This window comes from Culex pipiens, chromosome 1 (assembly GCF_016801865.2).
Source record: "Culex pipiens pallens isolate TS chromosome 1, TS_CPP_V2, whole genome shotgun sequence".
Lineage (NCBI taxonomy): Eukaryota > Metazoa > Arthropoda > Insecta > Diptera > Culicidae > Culex > Culex pipiens.
The window spans coordinates 118,438,569-118,457,444 of NC_068937.1; the positions used below are offsets into that span (position 1 = coordinate 118,438,569).

The 18,876-nt window shown below is 38.3% G+C and overlaps 1 protein-coding gene across 1 annotated transcript in view; it reads right to left on the reverse strand.

Annotated features, from left to right (window-relative positions):
* Nucleotides 1–4,328: 4,328 nt before the first annotated feature.
* LOC120426226 (uncharacterized) overlaps nt 4,329–18,876 on the reverse strand; it is an 80,297-nt gene continuing 65,749 nt past the window's right edge. The window contains exons 3-7 of the mRNA XM_039590962.2: nt 14,935–15,280; nt 14,724–14,869; nt 10,867–11,701; nt 5,970–6,057; nt 4,329–4,923 (exon numbers count right to left, since the gene is read on the reverse strand). Of these exons, the coding sequence (XP_039446896.1) occupies nt 4,756–4,923; nt 5,970–6,057; nt 10,867–11,701; nt 14,724–14,869; nt 14,935–15,280 (1,583 nt within the window). The 3' untranslated portion in view covers nt 4,329–4,755. The remainder of the gene's footprint in view (nt 4,924–5,969; nt 6,058–10,866; nt 11,702–14,723; nt 14,870–14,934; nt 15,281–18,876) is intronic.

Here is an 18,876-nt window from a genome sequence, read left to right on the forward strand (position 1 = left end):
GGATTTCGATTTTCTTGACTTCATTCGACGCGTATCAGCAAAAACTATGAGTTCTGATATGTCTTAGTGTGTGGGGCACACGCATGAGAGCGTGCCAGTCTATGTAGAGAGTGCCTATTGCACTCTCGCAGTGACAACAGGGAACTGCTCGATGACAGCGTGCGGCTGTCAGTTGGGCAGTCGCATCTCAGCAAGCGGACAAGCAAGAAGCACGTTGTGGTCCGTGATCACTCCCACGTGGTGGGTGATTTCCTGGAGGCAGTTTGCGGCCACACATTTTGGCGACCGTGGCAGATATTTTGCTTACTTTATTATAGCAAATCCTGCAGTTTTCACTTTGAAATCATCCAGGAAATCACCCACACTGCGGGTTTGTTTCAGTATTTTTGTTTGTTTGGGAAAGTGCCGTACGGATTGCGGTTGGTGTTGTGCGTTGGTAATGAGAAAGTAGTAGTCGTTGAGAAATTAAACAGTGTTTGTAAAGAATACCTTTGGAGAAGATTTGATGCATGGAATAGTTTGTGGTATGTATGTGTGCGAGGTTAGGAGACCCAATTTCGGAAAGGAGGAGTGAAGATTGATTGACCGCTCAAGGTGTGTGTGTGAGTTTGAGACCGCACCACCAGAGCGAGTTTTTGAGAACAGCTCCGAAGAGGAAGAGTGAAGTCTGATGGACCACTCAAGGTGTGTGTGTGAGTTTGAGACCGCACCACCAGAGCGAGTTTTTGGAACCGCTCGGAAGAGGAAGAGTGAAGTCTGATGGACCACTCAAGGTGTGTGTGTGAGTTTGAGACCGCACCACCAGAGCGAGTTTTTGGAACCGCTCGGAAGAGGAAGAGTGAAGTCTGATGGGCCACTCAAGGTGTGTGTGTGAGTTTGAGACCGCACCGCCAGAGCGAGGTTTTGAGGACCGCTCGTACAAGAAAGGGTGAAGTCTGATGGACCACTCAAGTTGTGTGTGTGAGCTTGAGACCGCACCACCAAAGCGTGTTTTGAGACCGCTCGAATGAGAAAGAGTGTAGTTTGAGGGACTACTCAAAGGTGTGGGAGAGTTTGAGACCGCACCACCACAGCGTGTTTCCGAGGACCGCTAGGCAAAGTCATAATTTCTAAAAAAAATCGATCGTTCTAAGGGAAAAATACGAGTTAGCGCTTACTACTCAAAAATAAACAAGAAGAGTGCGGTAGATCAGACCACTCTGTAGAGTTAAAAGAAGGGTGTATTTTAGAAGCCCACTCTTAAAGGGAGAAGGAAGAGTGCATTCGTACGGACCGATCGGAAAAGGGAATAAAAAGAGTCACTGATCGTTGGATGAGGATTGTGAGTATGTTCAAACATGTGCTTCGAACAACTGAGTGGCTTAAATCGCTCAGAGTACGCCAGGAACGTAACAAATGACTTAGTTGTTTTCTTAGACTAGTGTTTTCATTAAGCTGTACATTTTGGTTATGTAGAATCTGGTTTTCGCAGAAAATGAAGCATGCCAACCCAGTCACGTTCTAGCAAAATTCTAGCAGAGTTCTCACAGAGCTGGATATTCTTACAGCATTCTAGCAAAACCAGCTCTGCTAAAATATTTCAGAACTGGGAAATACGTTAATGTGGGTTTAAATAGTTTAAGGTTTGAGAAAGATCAATCGAAGGCTATCGTGACTAGTTTAGGTTTATCGTTTACAATAACTAATGTAGCTGGGTGTTAGAGACAGGGGAGGTTGAGAGAATTAGACAGAGAGAGGGTTAGATAAGGACAGAGTTAGCGAATGTAAGAGTTTAAGAGATAGGTATAGAAAGATAGATAGGGATATATAAAGGGAATTATATAGAGAGAAGGTTAGATAAGGAGAGAGCTAGATTATGAAAGAGTTTGGTAGATAGATGAAGAGGGAAAGATAAATATAGATACTTAGAAGGATAGAGGGATAGATAGATTAAAATAGAGAGGAGAACCGCTCGTCAAAAAGAAAGGAGAGAAGCCGGGCTATTTGAAGAAAAAAGATAAGTGTGGAATTGGGTGAACCACACGGTAAAGATAAAAAGAGAAGTCAGATGAATCATTGGGTAAGAAAAAGACAAAAGTGTGGTCAGGCATCCCACTCAAAAGAAGATAGGGAACAGAGTACTTATGCGAAACAAGATCTTATGTTAAAGAGAAAGTTTAAATCATTTAATCACTCAGGAAACGGAACAGATAAATTATAAAATTTTTGCGCGATTTTAGAAGGAATCTTAAACGACAGGATACAAACAGCCATAAAGAGAAATGGAAAAGGTTAGAATGATGACCTTTTATGAAAAGTGAAAAGGGGAAAATGATAAAAGAATTATAGTTTTTGCGAAAACTTAGCGAAGGATATTTATTTTAACAAGCGTTGATCAAAAATGTATTTAGGCAGACGAGTGATAAGAGAAAATGCGGTGCGTGATGGTAGAAATATTGTCAGCCTGTATGGATCAATCAGACCGCGCACTGGACTAATAATCCAGTGGCAGTCAGATTCCGCGGCGAACACAAAAAACCCCTAAGTGTTAAATTGGTATTCGCCATACCGGAACAAAACAAAGGAACCTTTTTATCCGAAACATTTGTATAGATACTTGTCGATGTTAGTTTTAAATGTAATATGTGCAATTCAACATAACATCAAATTATTTTATTTTAGAGAGGAAGGGAGATGTGTGGGGCACACGCATGAGAGCGTGCCAGTCTATGTAGAGAGTGCCTATTGCACTCTCGCAGTGACAACAGGGAACTGCTCGATGACAGCGTGCGGCTGTCAGTTGGGCAGTCGCATCTCAGCAAGCGGACAAGCAAGAAGCACGTTGTGGTCCGTGATCACTCCCACGTGGTGGGTGATTTCCTGGAGGCAGTTTGCGGCCACACACTTAGCATGATTGAAACATGATTTCTCTTGTTTTTATCCGTTTGAACCGTTTGTGCAAGAGGCATCCTATAGAAACAAGTCGAAACTTCAAGGTTTTGAAACCGGATCCGACCAAGACTGCTTCAGTGAGTATGGAAGGCTTCAGTGCAATGTTGTAACAACTTATTGGGATGGTCTGAGTCATCCGAGAACTCCTTGGAGTTAAGACCGGTGAGTCTACCGCCGTAACAAGCAAGATGTCGGCGGTTTTTGACCACGGATCATACCCGCATGGCTTCAGTGAGTATGGTAGACTACTATGCTGATGTGTTGGAGTGTCCTGGGTTCTCCTAGGACTCCCTGGAGTTAAGATCTGTGGGTCTACTACCGTAACAAGCAAAATGTCGACCGGTTTTGACAACGGAACATACCCGCATAGCTTCAGTGAGTGTGGTAGACTACTTTGCTAATGTGTTAGGATGTCTTGGGTCATCCAAGGACTCCCTGGAGTTATGATCTGTGGAGCTACAGCCGTAACAAGCAAGAGGTCGACGATTTTTGACCCCGGAACATACACGCATAGCTTCAGACAGTATGGTAGACTGCTTTGTTAATGTGTTGGGATGTCTTTGGTCATCCTAGGACTCCCTGGAGTTTAGATATTTGGGTCACTGTAACAAGAAAAAGGTCGATGATTTTTAACCGCGCATCATAACCGCAAAGATTCAGTGAGTATGGCAGACTGTATTGCTGTTATGTTGGGATGTTCTGGACCATTCCAGGGAGTCCTTGTGACAGCCGTAGACCTACTGATCATAACTCCAGGGAGTCCTTGGATGACCCGAGACATCCTAACACATTAGCAAAGTAGTTGCACTGAAGCCTTCCATACTCACTGAAGCAGTCTGGGTCGGATCCGGTTTCAAAACCTTGAAGTTTCGACTTGTTTCTATAGGATGCCTCTTGCACAAACGGTTCAAACGGATAAAAACAAGAGAAATCATGTTTCAATCATGCTAAGACATATCAGAACTCATAGTTTTTGCTGATACGCGTCGAATGAAGTCAAGAAAATCGAAATCCATTATGAAACAAAGATTTTATGAATGATTTTAGAAATAGCAAAAATACGATTTTTTGTACATTTTAACCCAAAATGCTCAAACTTCAACAGCATGTAACTTTTGAACCCCGGGGTTTAGAGAGTTGGTCCAGAAGACTTTTTTTCATGTCTCGGCGAGATCTTTCGAAAAAAGTTGGTCCCGTTCGTGTACATCCTTGGACCAGCTCCCATACAAATTTGCCCATTCTCCTTTTTTTACGGTGTATCATTTTTTCCAGTGTAGTCCATATCCATACCTACAACTTTGCCCAAGACACCAAATCGATCAAAAAATTCCTTTAAAAGATACAGATTTTTGAATTTTCATGCATCATTTTTGTATGGACAGCTGCCAAATTTGTATGGAAAATTTTATGGACAAACTAATGATGCAAAATGGCTTCTTTGGGCATACCGAAGGCACCAAAAAAGTTTCAGTCGGATTAAAAAATACAAAAATTAAAATTGAAGAAAAGACCGATTTCGTAGAGAATTGCTCATAGCATTATGATAGCTCATCCAGTCCTTTCTTCCATCGTTTTGGAAGTCATTTGAGTTAAGGACTGCTTATTACTATTTTCATTGAGCTTTATATGGTAGATAGCTCGCTTTTTGTTTGAAATTTTTAAGTCTATTAGTTTTGTGCAACCACCAATCCTCAAAAGTAATGTCTCTCCCCTCGAGCTAAAAAGTAATATCACAATGTTTGTCTTTCGAAGGTGCATATATGTGTGTTGCTGCTATAGCTGGTAACTCTCGGTAGTATTTGTGGCTTGTCCGTGTGTTCCCCCTCAGTTGCCCTGGATGGTGTCCACGATCCACTGGCGGTAGAACGAGATCTTGGTGTACACGTCCGGGTAGTTCTTGAAGGCACAGCCGGAACCGAACGAGGTGATGCCGACCAGAATCCACGGCCCGTGTTTGGTGATACGGCACTGCAGCGGTCCACCGGAGTCGCCCTGCGGGACGAGAATCAAATGAAAACAAAAAACGTGGAGAAAAACACATGAAAATGTTAGTTGGCCATGCGGTTTCACGCCGGAGGGCAGCGAAGGATACTAATGTCCTAGTTACGAATGGGATATGTTTGTTTGTAGGGGGTAGAAGTGTTTTACAACATGATGTTGTTTATCTCAGTAAATTGCGCAAATGCTCGTAACAAATCTATGTGATTTAAGCTACAAATTCTGCGATGTTTATTATGATGACTCTTTACTCTTTACTCTTTACTCTTTACTCTTTACTCTTTACTCTTTACTCTTTACTCTTTACTCTTTACTCTTTACTCTTTACTCTTTACTCTTTACTCTTTACTCTTTACTCTTTACTCTTTACTCTTTACTCTTTACTCTTTACTCTTTACTCTTTACTCTTTACTCTTTACTCTTTACTCTTTACTCTTTACTCTTTACTCTTTACTCTTTACTCTTTACTCTTTACTCTTTACTCTTTACTCTTTACTCTTTACTCTTTACTCTTTACTCTTTACTCTTTACTCTTTACTCTTTACTCTTTACTCTTTACTCTTTACTCTTTACTCTTTACTCTTTACTCTTTACTCTTTACTCTTTACTCTTTACTCTTTACTCTTTACCCTAGTAGCATTTAAGGTTTTAAGTAGGCCATAAAAGCCTATTCAGGCCGTATGATGGTTTTAAGAACCATGATAAAACCAGTAAGTTTAAAAATGTTACTATGGTACTCTTTACTCTTTACTCCTTACTTACCAATCTTCTACTTCGTACTAATAATTTAGAAAGATCGTTCTATTGAAACTCCAAAACAATTACTTCATTTCATTCCATTTCATCAATCGAACACATTCCACGAAACATTTCCGCTGATTAAATGCTCTAAAACGTTCGACATCCCGTTGAAAAAAAAAAAAACCTGTTGCTAGCAAACCGGCTGCCCTCCAGCCAGATCCAGGTGTGTGTTTGGGGACGGCGAAAACGGAAGTCACCGAGTTCAAAAGGTCATAGTCATAGAGGAATAGTATAGTTACCACACAGGTCCCACCGGTTCCGTCCAGGTTTCCCGCGCAGAGGTGGCCACGGTGCAGCTTGATGAAATCCCCGTACGCTTCCTCACATCTGGGTGGGGTGGTGGTAGACGGCAGTGACAATTTTTTGTTGTCGTTTTTTCGTTTTCATAGAAAAGAGTGGGAAAAGCCAACCAAAAAAAACACAGTTGTCGGGGAAAAAAGCAAGGAAATTTACGGGAGAGAGAAAAATAGTAAACAAAAGAAGAAAAAAGTAGATGTGAATAAAAAAGGTTTTCCGATTCGGAATGGAAGCGTTTTTCTAGGAAAACCGTAAACTGGGGATAGCTTTTCATTATTTTTTTTCATTTTTCACCCTTAGAAGTATAATTGACTTTATTGTTAAGAACTACCAAATTATCATTGTACTGCAACCGACGGGATTCAAACCCAGCACCAACAGTAAGTAATGGCGCCTTAGCCCACTCGGCCATCAGACCAATGAAATGTTGTAAGGATAAACGCATATATGAGCTTGACATTTCGGCCAAGTAGGTTTCCCATAGGGACGTGGCGTTACATCGTGCTGCCATCTGGATTTTTCAAGTGCAAGAGTGGAAAAGTGCTGAGTCATCGTCTAAAAATAGACGGCGTCCTATCTCGCCCAGCAAAATGAAGTCGATAAAGTAGTCGGTTTCGATGAGAAAAAGTGGAAAACGTGGTCTAAAAATAGCGACGTCATCCCCCTATACTGACGGGCTACATATTTCAGGGTGTAAAATTACATATAATTGCATAAAATAATGCAATATTTATTTTACACCCAGGCCTTTTACACGCAGCTGGATTACTATTTTTTTAGCTGCACAGAAAAAAATAATGTAAATTTGGAAGCTGTAATTTTGGAAAGTTGAATATTACCTCTATTATGATGTAATTTTACCTCATTTTAGACTGAAAAAGTGACATTACACCAGAAAAGTGGTAAAATTACACATTTTCAGAGGTAAAACTACACCTTTTTTCTGACATAAAAGATGTACACCTTCCCAGATGTAATATTACCACGATTTTTTTTTCTGTGTGTGTGTACTTGTCAAATGTATATGACATTCAAAATTCATTCGAATGTTATTTTTTTTATATTCCTACCAAATCTCATGAAAATTTCACCTTCTGTAGGCTAAGATGTCTACATTTGAAAGCTTTTTGAATATTCGAATTAAACGCTATCGTTTTGAAGATACTGCCAATTTAGTAAAAACGTCGATGTTGACTCGCGCTTCATATTTCTTCCAAGGTATTTTTATATTATTTGAAAAGATACACCCAGAGCTGGGCATCGGCATACGAGAGGATAAAAAGTATAGTTTGGTTTTAAAATGGTATTGTGAACGGACGGAGAGGATAAATCCCGAAATTACCGAGAGTACTTTACTCGTGGGTTCATTTCCCAAAAAGTTTACCCTTAAAAAAAGTGTCGGTACTGAGACTCGAACTCCAAACCCTTCGGCATATTGAACGACGCCTTTGCCGTATCGGCCACCATGATAAACTAGTGATCATTTGTCCATATAAGCCACTCAATGGGATGAACTGTTTAAATGAACGATTAAACACGATTTGTTGTTGTAAGCGCGAGAGGTCTATGAGCAATTCCATGCCAAATAGGGAATCGGTTGTACCCGACCCTCACCGATTTCAATGAAACTTTGTAGACATGTTATCCTTCGCTTATATAAGCCATTTTTGTGTATATGGAGCCAGTTCCACTCGATAATGACATTTGAGAAGGGCGTAAGTGTTTTAAATATTTTTGTAATTCGGAATTTAAATATTTCTGTATTTCGAAGCCGTTGCATCGTATCAAAAAGTGGTCAAAGACAAACTTGTAGGAAATTTGACGGGCTTTTCGATAAAAATACACTGAAAGAAAAAAACACCCAACATTTATGAGATTTTTCGATTTTTAAGTTTAAAAGTCAAATTTGAGGGGGAGCCCACGATTTTTTTTCGTTCAAAATTTTTGTGAAGTAGCCTAAGATGTTACAAAAAGACTCACGAAAAATGCAGGATGGAGCAACTCACCTAAAAAAATACAAAAATCATTTACTGAAACTGTTTTTTTGAAAAGTGCTCTAAACGTCAAAATTTTCAAAAACCGAATACAGGAATCGATTCTCCAGACAATTTTACATAAAAGTCTCCATATTGACCATTGTCCTAAGTCCAATCCTTGTGAAGTTACAGCGGTTTTAAAAATAAAAATGTAGAAAAAATAGGTTTTTTGATGGTTTTTGGCAATTTCTATATGACAGACTTGATTTTTCAGTCTCGTAAATATTTTTACCGGAAAGCTCGTCGAATTTCCCATAAGTTTGTCTTTGACCACATTTCAATTGGATGTATGGGCTTACAGATATAAGCTAATTACATTGCTCATAATTGAAAACATCATATTTTTTCAGTGTAGTATAGTAACCTGGATTGTAAATTAGCTTATATCTGTAAGCCCAAACATCCAATTGATATGTGGGAAATTTGACAAACTTATGAGAAATTTGACGAGCTTTCCGGTAAAAATATTTACGAGACTGAAAAATCAAGTCTGTCATATAGAAATTGCCAAAAACCATCAAAAAACCTATTTTTTCTACATTTTTATTTTTAAAACCGCTGTAACTTCACAAGGATTGGACTTAGGACAATGGTCAATATGGAGACTTTTATGTAAAATTGTCTGGAGAATCGATTCCCGTATTCGGTTTTTGAAAATTTTGACGTTTAGAGCACTTTTCAAAAAAAAACAGTTTCAGTAAATGATTTTTGTATTTTTTTAGGTGAGTTGCTCCATCCTGCATTTTTCGTGAGTCTTTTTGTAACATCTTAGGCTATCTTCACAAAAATTTTGAACGAAAAAAAATCGTGGGCTCCCCCTCAAATTTGACTTTTAAACTTAAAAATCGAAAAATCTCATAAATGTTGGGTGTTTTTTTCTTTCAGTGTATTTTTATCGAAAAGCCCGTCAAATTTCCTACAAGTTTGTCTTTGACCACTTTTTGATACGATGCAACGGCTTCGAAATACAGAAATATTTAAATTCCGAATTACAAAAATATTTAAAACACTTACGCCCTTCTCAAATGTCATTATCGAGTGGAACTGGCTCCATATACACAAAAATGGCTTATATAAGCGTAGGATAACATGTCTACAAAGTTTCATTGAAATTGGAGAGGGTCGAGAAAAAAGTACCTGAAAAATTCCTGTTTTGGGCTGGAATTGCTCCTATACTCTCTCCAACTACACAGGAAAAAATAATGTAAATTTGGAAGCTTTTATTTTGGAAGGTTGAATATTACCTCTTTTATGATGTAATTTTACCTCAATTTAGACTGAAAAAGTGACATTACAACATAAAAGTGGTAAAATTACACATTTCCAGAGGTAAAATTACACCTTTTTTCTGACATAAAAGATGTACCCCTTCCCAGATGTAATATTACCATGATTTTTTTTTTCTGTGTAGGGTGCTAGTGCTTTCCTCACGTTTCTCTACGGAAGGATTATCCGATTGGTCTTTAACTTTGGGTGTACTATTTATAAATAAAAAATAAAATAACATGGGAAGTCATTTTCAATGGACCATTTCCATTCGAGCAGTTTTGAAGTTATTTTCTAAATAGGAAAACTTTTATTTCTACCACTCGAATCCTGCACTCCATTTCAAACAAAATCGACTATTTCAAAAAATCTTGTCCCCGGTACCAGATTTTGCACAAAATCCCTTCTGAAGCAACGGATTTTCGAATTAGGGGGATAGGAGGTAATATGCACCCCCGGGGCAAAATGCACTCCCTGCTTTTCTCGGTATTTGGAAGAAATGTTCGGGGAAAAATTCATAGAAATTGGAAGCTTAACACTGCTAAACCATGCTGGAAAAATTTGAGCTTCGTAGTATAAAATTAGCTTAAGTTATTTGCATAACATTAAAATATTGTGTTTTCATCTAATTTTCATTGAACTTTCATTTTGATTTTGGACAAAATAAAAAGCATTTATTGATATTGTAAGTTTTGAGGCAGATAGTTTTAGCCATAATCTTCATTATTCTATAGACAGATGAGTCCAAAAACATCAAAAAATGCTTTTTTAAGTAAATTTTCTACAAAAAGCGTAGTAAGTAGAAAATAATGCTATAATGGTTGAGTAATGCAGTAATGGTTGAGAAATCACAGTTTTCCCTTAGGGGATGCATATTACCCCCTCTCCCCCAATCACATGCTTATTTCGAATGAATGAAATTTGGTGATGCAAAATTGCTGCATGAACACAGTTTCGTCCCATTCAAAAAATATAAAATAAAAAAATCCCTTAAAAATTTCGAAAATCTAGAGAATCACTCATATTTTTCATGCTATTTTAAATTGACTTGGCCTTAACAAATTTTTTTGTTAACAGATTCAACAGTCTTCACTTACTTATAAAAACATCGATTCAATGTATTATGAATAGTTTTCAATCAATTTTACAAGTTTTTTCAATTGAAACTTAAATTTCAATAATAAAATGTGCAAAGGTCAATTTTGGCAGTGCCTTTACCCTGTGTCATACTTTTAAGAATAACATGTTTTTTGGTTAAAAAGTTATAAAAAAGCATACAAAAGTAATAATATATTTGTTAGACTTCAATAAATAAATAAAAAGCAATTTATTCCCCGCAAAAATATTGAAACCAAGAGTAAGAATTTAACTGTCCCCCAGTTTACGGCATTTCCGAGCGCAATAGCGTACACAGAGCACCGGGCTCATTCAAAATCGATGACATTCGATTTCGAGAGCAGCAAAAATATCGAAGCAGAAAGCAATTGAAAAGCCAGAACTCGCGCGCTTGATACAGGGATGAAAAAAATGGCAATACTTTTTACTGTTCTGAATGGGGGCCTTCGTCTGCAGCAGGATGTCTGTTAATTCATCATCGATTGTCGACTTGCCCCAACCTGTTGCCAGGCAGTCCACGTACTGGGAAGTATCGGGGATGGCACTGATGGGTTCGGCATCGCTCGTACCCCCGCCGCCTCCACCAACGTCCTCCCCGAACTCGTTCCGGTAGTGCTCGTTCCGATAGAAGCCCCCGTGGGCAAATTTATCGTTTCGGCGCCGCTTGCCACCGTGTCGCGTTCCCCAGCTATTGTCCTCATCGTCATCATCATCGTCGTCGTCGTCGAAATCTGCCGTTTGGTACAGTCGTCGCCCCCGTCGGAAGGACCTTCTCGAAGCACTTTCGGATCTGGCTCGGGTGGCGTTCCCAACCAGTCCTGACGACGACGAATGTTGCAACCGTTTCCGGACCATCTGATTTACCACGACGCGGGCCGTTCGTGGGCGTCGGTACTCCGGGGCGCCGGATTCACCCAGCAGTCTCAGCCGCCGCAGGTAGTTGTCCTCGCGGTCCGGAAGCGCATCCGGGAAGTCTGTGGAGGCGTCCTCGGCGTTCAGCTCCGACTCTTCGTCGACCACGTCCTCCTTGGTGGGACCGTCCTCTGCGGCAGGGCGCCCGCCGCCCTTGTCCGGGGGTCGGCCCAGATAGTCAAAGTAGAACAACTGGCTGGTTTTGGTCTGCTGGTGCAGGCGGTCCAGCTCGGGCCGGGGATCAAACGGGACGCTGTTGACCTTGATGTCGGCAAACGGAAGGCAGATCTTCTTGACCCGGGAGTTGGGCGCGATGTTGGCCGGGCGATTCAGCTTCAGGAGCACTGTGAAGTGAGCGGAGAGGGGTAGAGAGAGAAAGAAAGACAGAGAAGAAGAAAGGGAAGAAAAGAGTAGAAGAAAACAGAGAGGTATCTTTTGAAAGAATTTACGAATCGTGAAGGATGCGGTTAGTAACGAGCTGATTTCAGTTAATAATGTGTTCTTGTTTTATGTTCAAGTTAAGTTCTACAGTCAAATTTTATTTATTAGTTTTTCAAAGGCTTATTAAAATACAAAAAATACCTAACAATGTCAGGTTTCATTTAAATTTTACTCTTGCGGTTTAGAAAACTTAAGCAAGAAGTACAACTAGAAAATTCAGAGATGATTGAATTTTTGAAGCATATTTTTCTTCGAAAGATGGATACAGTATAATACTATTGTGTTTTGAATATACCCTTGTTTACTTTCTATCTCAATTGTTTTGAGAAATCAAATAATTGAAATTAAAGAGGCAAAGTGGACAAATTTACTGTTTATACAAAAATTATACATGAAAATTAAAAAATCTGTATCTTTTGATGAATTTTTTTGATCGATTTGGTGTCTTCGGCAAAGTTGTAGGTATGGATAAGAACTACACTGAAAAAATGATACACGGTTATTTTTTTTGCTGATTTTTAATTTCATTATTTGTCACTCAAACTGAAAAAGTTATTCATTTTTTTCACGTTAGTGCCCATGTTTGCCCATTTTTGAAAAAAATCGAAGGGCTGAGAAATTCTCTAGATCTTGCTTTTGAGCAATTCCTGCTCAAACCAGGATTTTTTCTGGTACTTTTGTACCCGACACTCTCCGATTTCAATGAAACTTTGTAGACATGTTATCCTAGGCCTATATAAGCCATTTTTGTGTATATGGAGCCAATAGTACTCGAAAATAACATTTGAGAAGAGCGTAAGGTATTTTAATACTTTTGTATTTTGTTATTTAAAAGTTACTGTATCTCGAAGCCGTTGCGTCGTATCAAAAAGTGATCAAAGACAAACTTATGGGAAATTGGACGAGCTTTCCGGTAAAAATATTTACGAGACTGAAAAACCAAGTCTGGCATATAGAAATTGCCAAAAACCACAAAAAAAACGTTTTTTCAACATTTTTATTTTTAAAACCGCTGTATCTTCCCAAGGATTGGACATAGGATAATGGGCAATATGGAGACTGTTATGTAAAATTGTCTGGAGAATCGATTCCCACTTCTGGTTTTTAAAAAATTTGACGTTTAGACCACTTTTCAAAAAAACAGTTTTAGTAAATGATATTTGTATTTTTTTTGCATTTTTCGTCAGTCTTTTGGTAACATTTTAGGCTATTTCCTCAAAAAATTTGAAAGAAAAAAAATCGTGACATCACCTTTAAATTTCAGTTTTAGACTTCAAAATCAAAAAATCTCATAGATGTGGCAAGTATTTTTGATTCAGTGTATTTTTTCAGAAAGCCCGTCCAATTTCCTACAAGCTTGTCTTTGACCACTTTTGGATACGACGCAACGGCTTCGAGATACAGTAATTTTTAAATAACAAAATACAAAATATTTAAATACCTTACTCCCTCCTCAAATGTTATTTTCGAGTACTATTGGTTCCATATACACAATAATGGCTGATTAGGCCTAGAATAACATGTCTTCAAAGTTTAATTGAAATCGGAGAGGGTCGGGTACAAAAGTACCAGAAAAAATCCTGGTTTGAGCTTTAATTGCTCTTTTTTGACCTTGTTGATACGACCCTTGGTTGCTGAGATATTGTCATGCAAAGGTTTAAAATATAATAGAAAAAAATAGATAAAAAAAAATTTTTCTTAGTCTCACCCAAACAACCCATCATTTTCTGACTGATTGGCTTGAAATATGGACGCTAACAAAATGCATGAAATACGATTGTTTTACTAGAAAATATATTCAAAGAGTGTTTTCGGAAATTCAAAAAATTTTACAGGCAAAACTCTAATTTTTGCTTATGAGTAGTTCTCTACAATTCCGCAAATCGACTTTTCTTTGATTTTTTTGATATGGATGAATATAATCCAAAAAATTATAATTCAGCCTAAAATATGAAATAAGGAAATTATCGATTTGAAGACCATTTGAAAAGTGAAGCCTGATTTTAAAATTTTGAAATTATTTTTAATGAAAAGATTAGAAAATTTTGCAAAAGTTTCAATTTTAAAACTTGAAAATCGTATCAACAGTTTCTGAGATATCATCAGTTGAAAATTACAAGGTCACACTCAGAGAAATTCATTCTTATCGAGTCGAATTCTTCTCGAGGCTATTTCTCAAAAACTAGCAGCTAGATTTTCAATGTTCCAGAGAGAAAATTTTAGGCCATATAGGCCTCAGGTCTTCAAAAATATTTTTTCAGATGTGCTTTTTCATAAGGATTTTTTTCAAGCTCAAAAAAACCTAAAAAGTCAAATTTTATTCCTAATAGTAGCAATTACTTGGCAACAGTACATTTTTCAAAAAAAAAAAAAAAAAAAAATGAGGGGGGGGGGGGCGTTCGATTGCTTTGAAATGGAGAAAGTAGTGTTCATCACAAGCTGGACCTTATCACGACACCTTAGGGGAGGCAACCTATGGTATGTTATCATTATCCTTGACATGTTAATATTAAGCTAAGAAATAGCCACTGAATCCGGTTTGTAAATGCGGGACTGATACACTTTATAGGAAAATTTACTTTATTTACTTATTACAGAAATAAATAAATGACAATCATTGAATCAAAGATTGAATAGGTTTCATAAAGTTCAAACAAGATGCTCTAACAACTCAAGTGTGGCTCCCTGTCAAATTCTGTTCAACTTTTAGGGAGCGTTCTTTTATTACGTAACGCGAAAAATCGGACTTTTAGACCACCTCCCCCCCCCCTCGTAACAAAATTTCCATACAATTTTTAAAAATTTTGTATGGAGCGTAACACGGCCTCCAACCCCCCCCCCCTCCCCCCCTATTGCGTTACGTAATAAAAGAACACTCCCTTATAACATATATTTATAGCCATCCCCACCAAAAACCCTACATACCAAGGTCGTGCTTAAAGTTGTGGTACTTTTCGTGCAGGATGATCTTGTCCACCGGGATGCGCTGCTCGTAGCCAGACTCCCGGCCCCGGTCGTACTCGCCCAGCACCACAGTCCACAGTGCTGGCAGTGGTAGGTTGAACAGTTCACTGAAATCAAAATGGTAATCATGGCTTCTCCCTCGCTCTCAGTCAAAACCCCCTTTGGTACCCACTTGTGAACGCAGTGCGCCGCCGACAGGACCCAGTTCCGGTCGATCAGAACCCCGCCGCACCAGTGGCCGATGAAGCCGTACGAGGGGTGCATCAGCTCCAGCGAAACCTGCCACGGGTATTGGCCTTCGAGGGTGGGGACGCCGTGCATGATCTTGGGGTTTCGATTGGGTCCATCCGGGTCGGAGTCTGCCATGGCGGCAGGACCGTCCGATTCGGCGGAAGTCGTTGAACCGCTGTGGTGATGGTTGCTATTGTAGTACCCTGACCAGCCGTCCTCGTTGCTGTTGGCGTTGTTGGCGCTGCTGCTGCTTCGGGGTTGTCTGCGAGAGGTACGGATTCCGCAATCTAGGCAAGGGTTGAAAATAAAGAATAGAAAGTGTTAAGTGAAAATCATATCTCCTGTGTTTTATAAGGCACCGTCACACCAAATTTCATCGATAACAATTCTGGTCTGAGAAGACAAAAGGGGGATTTCCCCAAGCCACACGCAAGTCACCTTCGACATGCAAATCAAAAATCGCATCGTTCCATTCCATGAAACCAGCTCTTACTCCTCCAACCTAGGCGAGTGCAACCCATTCAGCACGCCGCCGTAATTGTACCTGCTCGAGATATGTTAATTTGACTACCGGATAACAAACAGTAATTACCTCGTTCCCTGCATTTCAGTCCACATTAACCATGCAGTTATCACGAACCACGAGTTGCCAAAGTCACACGCTCTTCCACCCTTCATCGCACTAAATTATGCTCTCCTCAAAGCTCCCAAAGCTCATCATCGCCGATTCGCACACAACATGAAAAGAAGCTCTCCAACTTCCTTCTTTCTCATACCGCTACTTCCTTCGTGCATCTCTCTTTATCGTCTCGTTTGCCACTTTAACTTTTGCTTTTATTTTCTCGCTCTCTTCGCAACGTCGCAAAACCAGTGGCCGTGTAAACATCTCATTTCTGGACAATAAAACAACAGACCGCAAACGATTAATCATGCCCGGTTGAGGGTCGTTTGAAGATCTCGTGGACATTAGGCGGAATTTCACTTTTATTTGACCATTGAAAGCAGTGGTGCCAGCAAAAAGATCAAATTTATTTTTTGTTATGTTCGAGTGATAAAATAAGTTCTATCATCACACATTCTTTGATTGGTCTTTGCTGATTTGTTGGTAAACAGGAATTACTACACTGAAAAAAAAAAAAAAAATACCAAATTCCTAAATTCTAGGAATTTTAGCTCCTTTCCTTATTAAGTAGTTCAAAAAACCCGATTTTTAAATAAGGAATAGAGGCACAATTCCTAGAATAAAGGAATTTGGGTACCGTAACTGGGGTGACTTTGATAGCCTGGGGTGACATTGATAGAAATTTGATTTGGCCACTAATTTTGATACATCCAATATAACCAATATATTTTTGCATATATGTTCGATAATAAGCTATCCCTTAATGCTAACATACTCAAAATTCTCAAAAATGTTTAGATATTAATTTGACGGGCATTTGAAAACCCTATCAAAGTCACCCCGGGCTATCAAAGTCACCGAAGTTTACGGTACTATTTTTTTTATTTCAGTGTATACTTAGCAATTCCTTACGAAAACAGCCCGATTCGAAAAAAGTTGTCCGAAAAAAGAGATCCTTACAAGAACAAATTAATTCAAATACATACAATCATTGGATGGAATAAATTTCAATCAATTTAGTGAGGGTAGACAAAACTTTTTAAAGCCATTGCTTCTATAACTAGGGGTTACTAGGGAGAATGAGGATAGGATAGCTTTAATCTAAAATTTCAGAACTATTTTGAGTTCCTTATTATAATTAAATTTATTGATATTTCTTATTCATAACAAATCAATAGAAATTTCACATTTTATTTTATAGTACGACCAAAATTATTTTTAAAGTTGTGTTAAAACTGTATTTTATTTCGTTGTATATAAGATTAAATATATTTTGAAACTCCAAAAAAAGAATTATAAAAACCTTGATAAAAATGTGCAAAGTGATTTTTAATCGCTTTTCTATATGATTGTAAGGTAATTACATTTTGACACAAGAATGTTGTTATAAAGTAATGTCTAGTTAAGGGACCATCCATAAACCACGTGGACACTTTTTTGGAAATCTCGAACCCCCCCCCCCTTCGTGGACAATTGTGCATACAAAAAAAACTTTTTTGTATGGAGCATGGACAACCGCCATACCCCCCCCCCCCAAAGTGTCCACGTGGTTTATGGTGGTCCCTTAAGTATTTTAGCGTAAAATTTAAAAAAAAATCATATAAATAAAGGCTTTGGGTTTTAGATGGCTGTGTTTAAAGAAGTAAATTGTTATTTAAAGTAATCAAATGTGAATAACTGCAGAATTTATTGTGCTGCATTATTTTTGACATAAATCAAGACTTATTTTTTTTAAAATTGCCGATTTATAAATTAACTTGTTTGCGTAAATCCGTATTTTTCAATTATTTAATATTTTTTAAGGGATAAGGCTGGTACAAATATTTTTTAAAGTTTTTGTCACCCCCCCCCCTTCAAAATTGGCCCGAAAAATCAGGGGGCAAAAAAAATATTTTTACAATAAACTTCAAAATTTCAATGAAAATTCAAGTGCAACCAGCTGAAATCAATTTAAAATACATTCTCCTGCGTTTGAAAACATTTTTAGCATGTTTGGGTTTATTAAAAAATCTAAAGATTTTTTGAAAATTTCCGATGCAAATTTTTTTTTCGATGCAATTTTTGTTTTTGTCAGATCTTAGATTTTTTGAAAACTAATTATTGCAAAACAACTGAACTTGTGTAAAATACATTCTAAAACACTTTTTTCATTTAAATGTGAAGACTATGGCTTGTTATTTAAATTTCTATTTTTTTATTTTTTTGCCCCCCCCCCCCCTTGACCTCGGCCAGGGCCAAGGGACAAAAACTTTTTTAAATATTTGCATCGGCCTAAAAAACCACAATAAAAATTATTACTTCAGTTTTTAACGTAAAACTAAATTTGCAATCGAATGTACTTTACAGATTTTTTGATAAAGGGCACCGTTTCCAAGATATCGTCACTGTCGTGCTATCTTGTCGTACGTTCATTTTGGACCAAATTGAGTTAAGAACGCCATTTTGTGTAGCTCATAATGCCTCACCTTTTTGACCTTCACAGACCCCTAAAATTCAATTTCAATTTTGAGATTTTCAAAGAAAAAAAAATCAAATCAAATTATTCGCTTAACAGCATTGCCTTGGCGTTCTCGATTGCGAGATTCCTACTCGAAACTAAGTGTCCGAAGGCTTGATTGTTGAGGCAATTGCAAATCTCTTTTTACACCTTAGCTTCTATCCACCTCGGGATTCGAACTGACGACCTTTTGGATTGTGAGTCCAACTGCCTACCAGCGACTCCACCGACGACCTAACCCTCTAGGTTAGACCGGGCCAACATTTACTTCCCCGTCTGCCGGAAGTCGTGGTCAGACAAATCTCGTCTCGCCAAAACCAAAAACCAAAAAAGCTTCGTGCATTTTAATCACTTTTCTTATGAAAGAAGTTTCAATCTTGTCGTGCTATTTTGACACACTTTGATAATTGATTAAAGTGTGACAATTGACCAAAGGGATTTCAGGCCAAAACGCGTTTGACACATGTACATGCCCGACTACCATAAGCATTTGTAATTATAACTCGGGCTTTCAGCAACCAAATTAAAAAAAAAAATCGGCACAATGTACAGAATAGTAAACCAACTAAAACGTGTTTGTTATGTTTACATTCCGGGCTCTGGTTTTTGTTTATTCAAGGACAAACATTAAATCACGTTTTTCTCGGAACGTCAAAAAGCTACATGCGACAAGATAGCACGACAGCGGCGTTATAGCCAAGTATAATTTAAACTGAAAAATTCTCGTTTTTTTATTTGTTTTTTTTAGGGAGGAATGTCAGGAA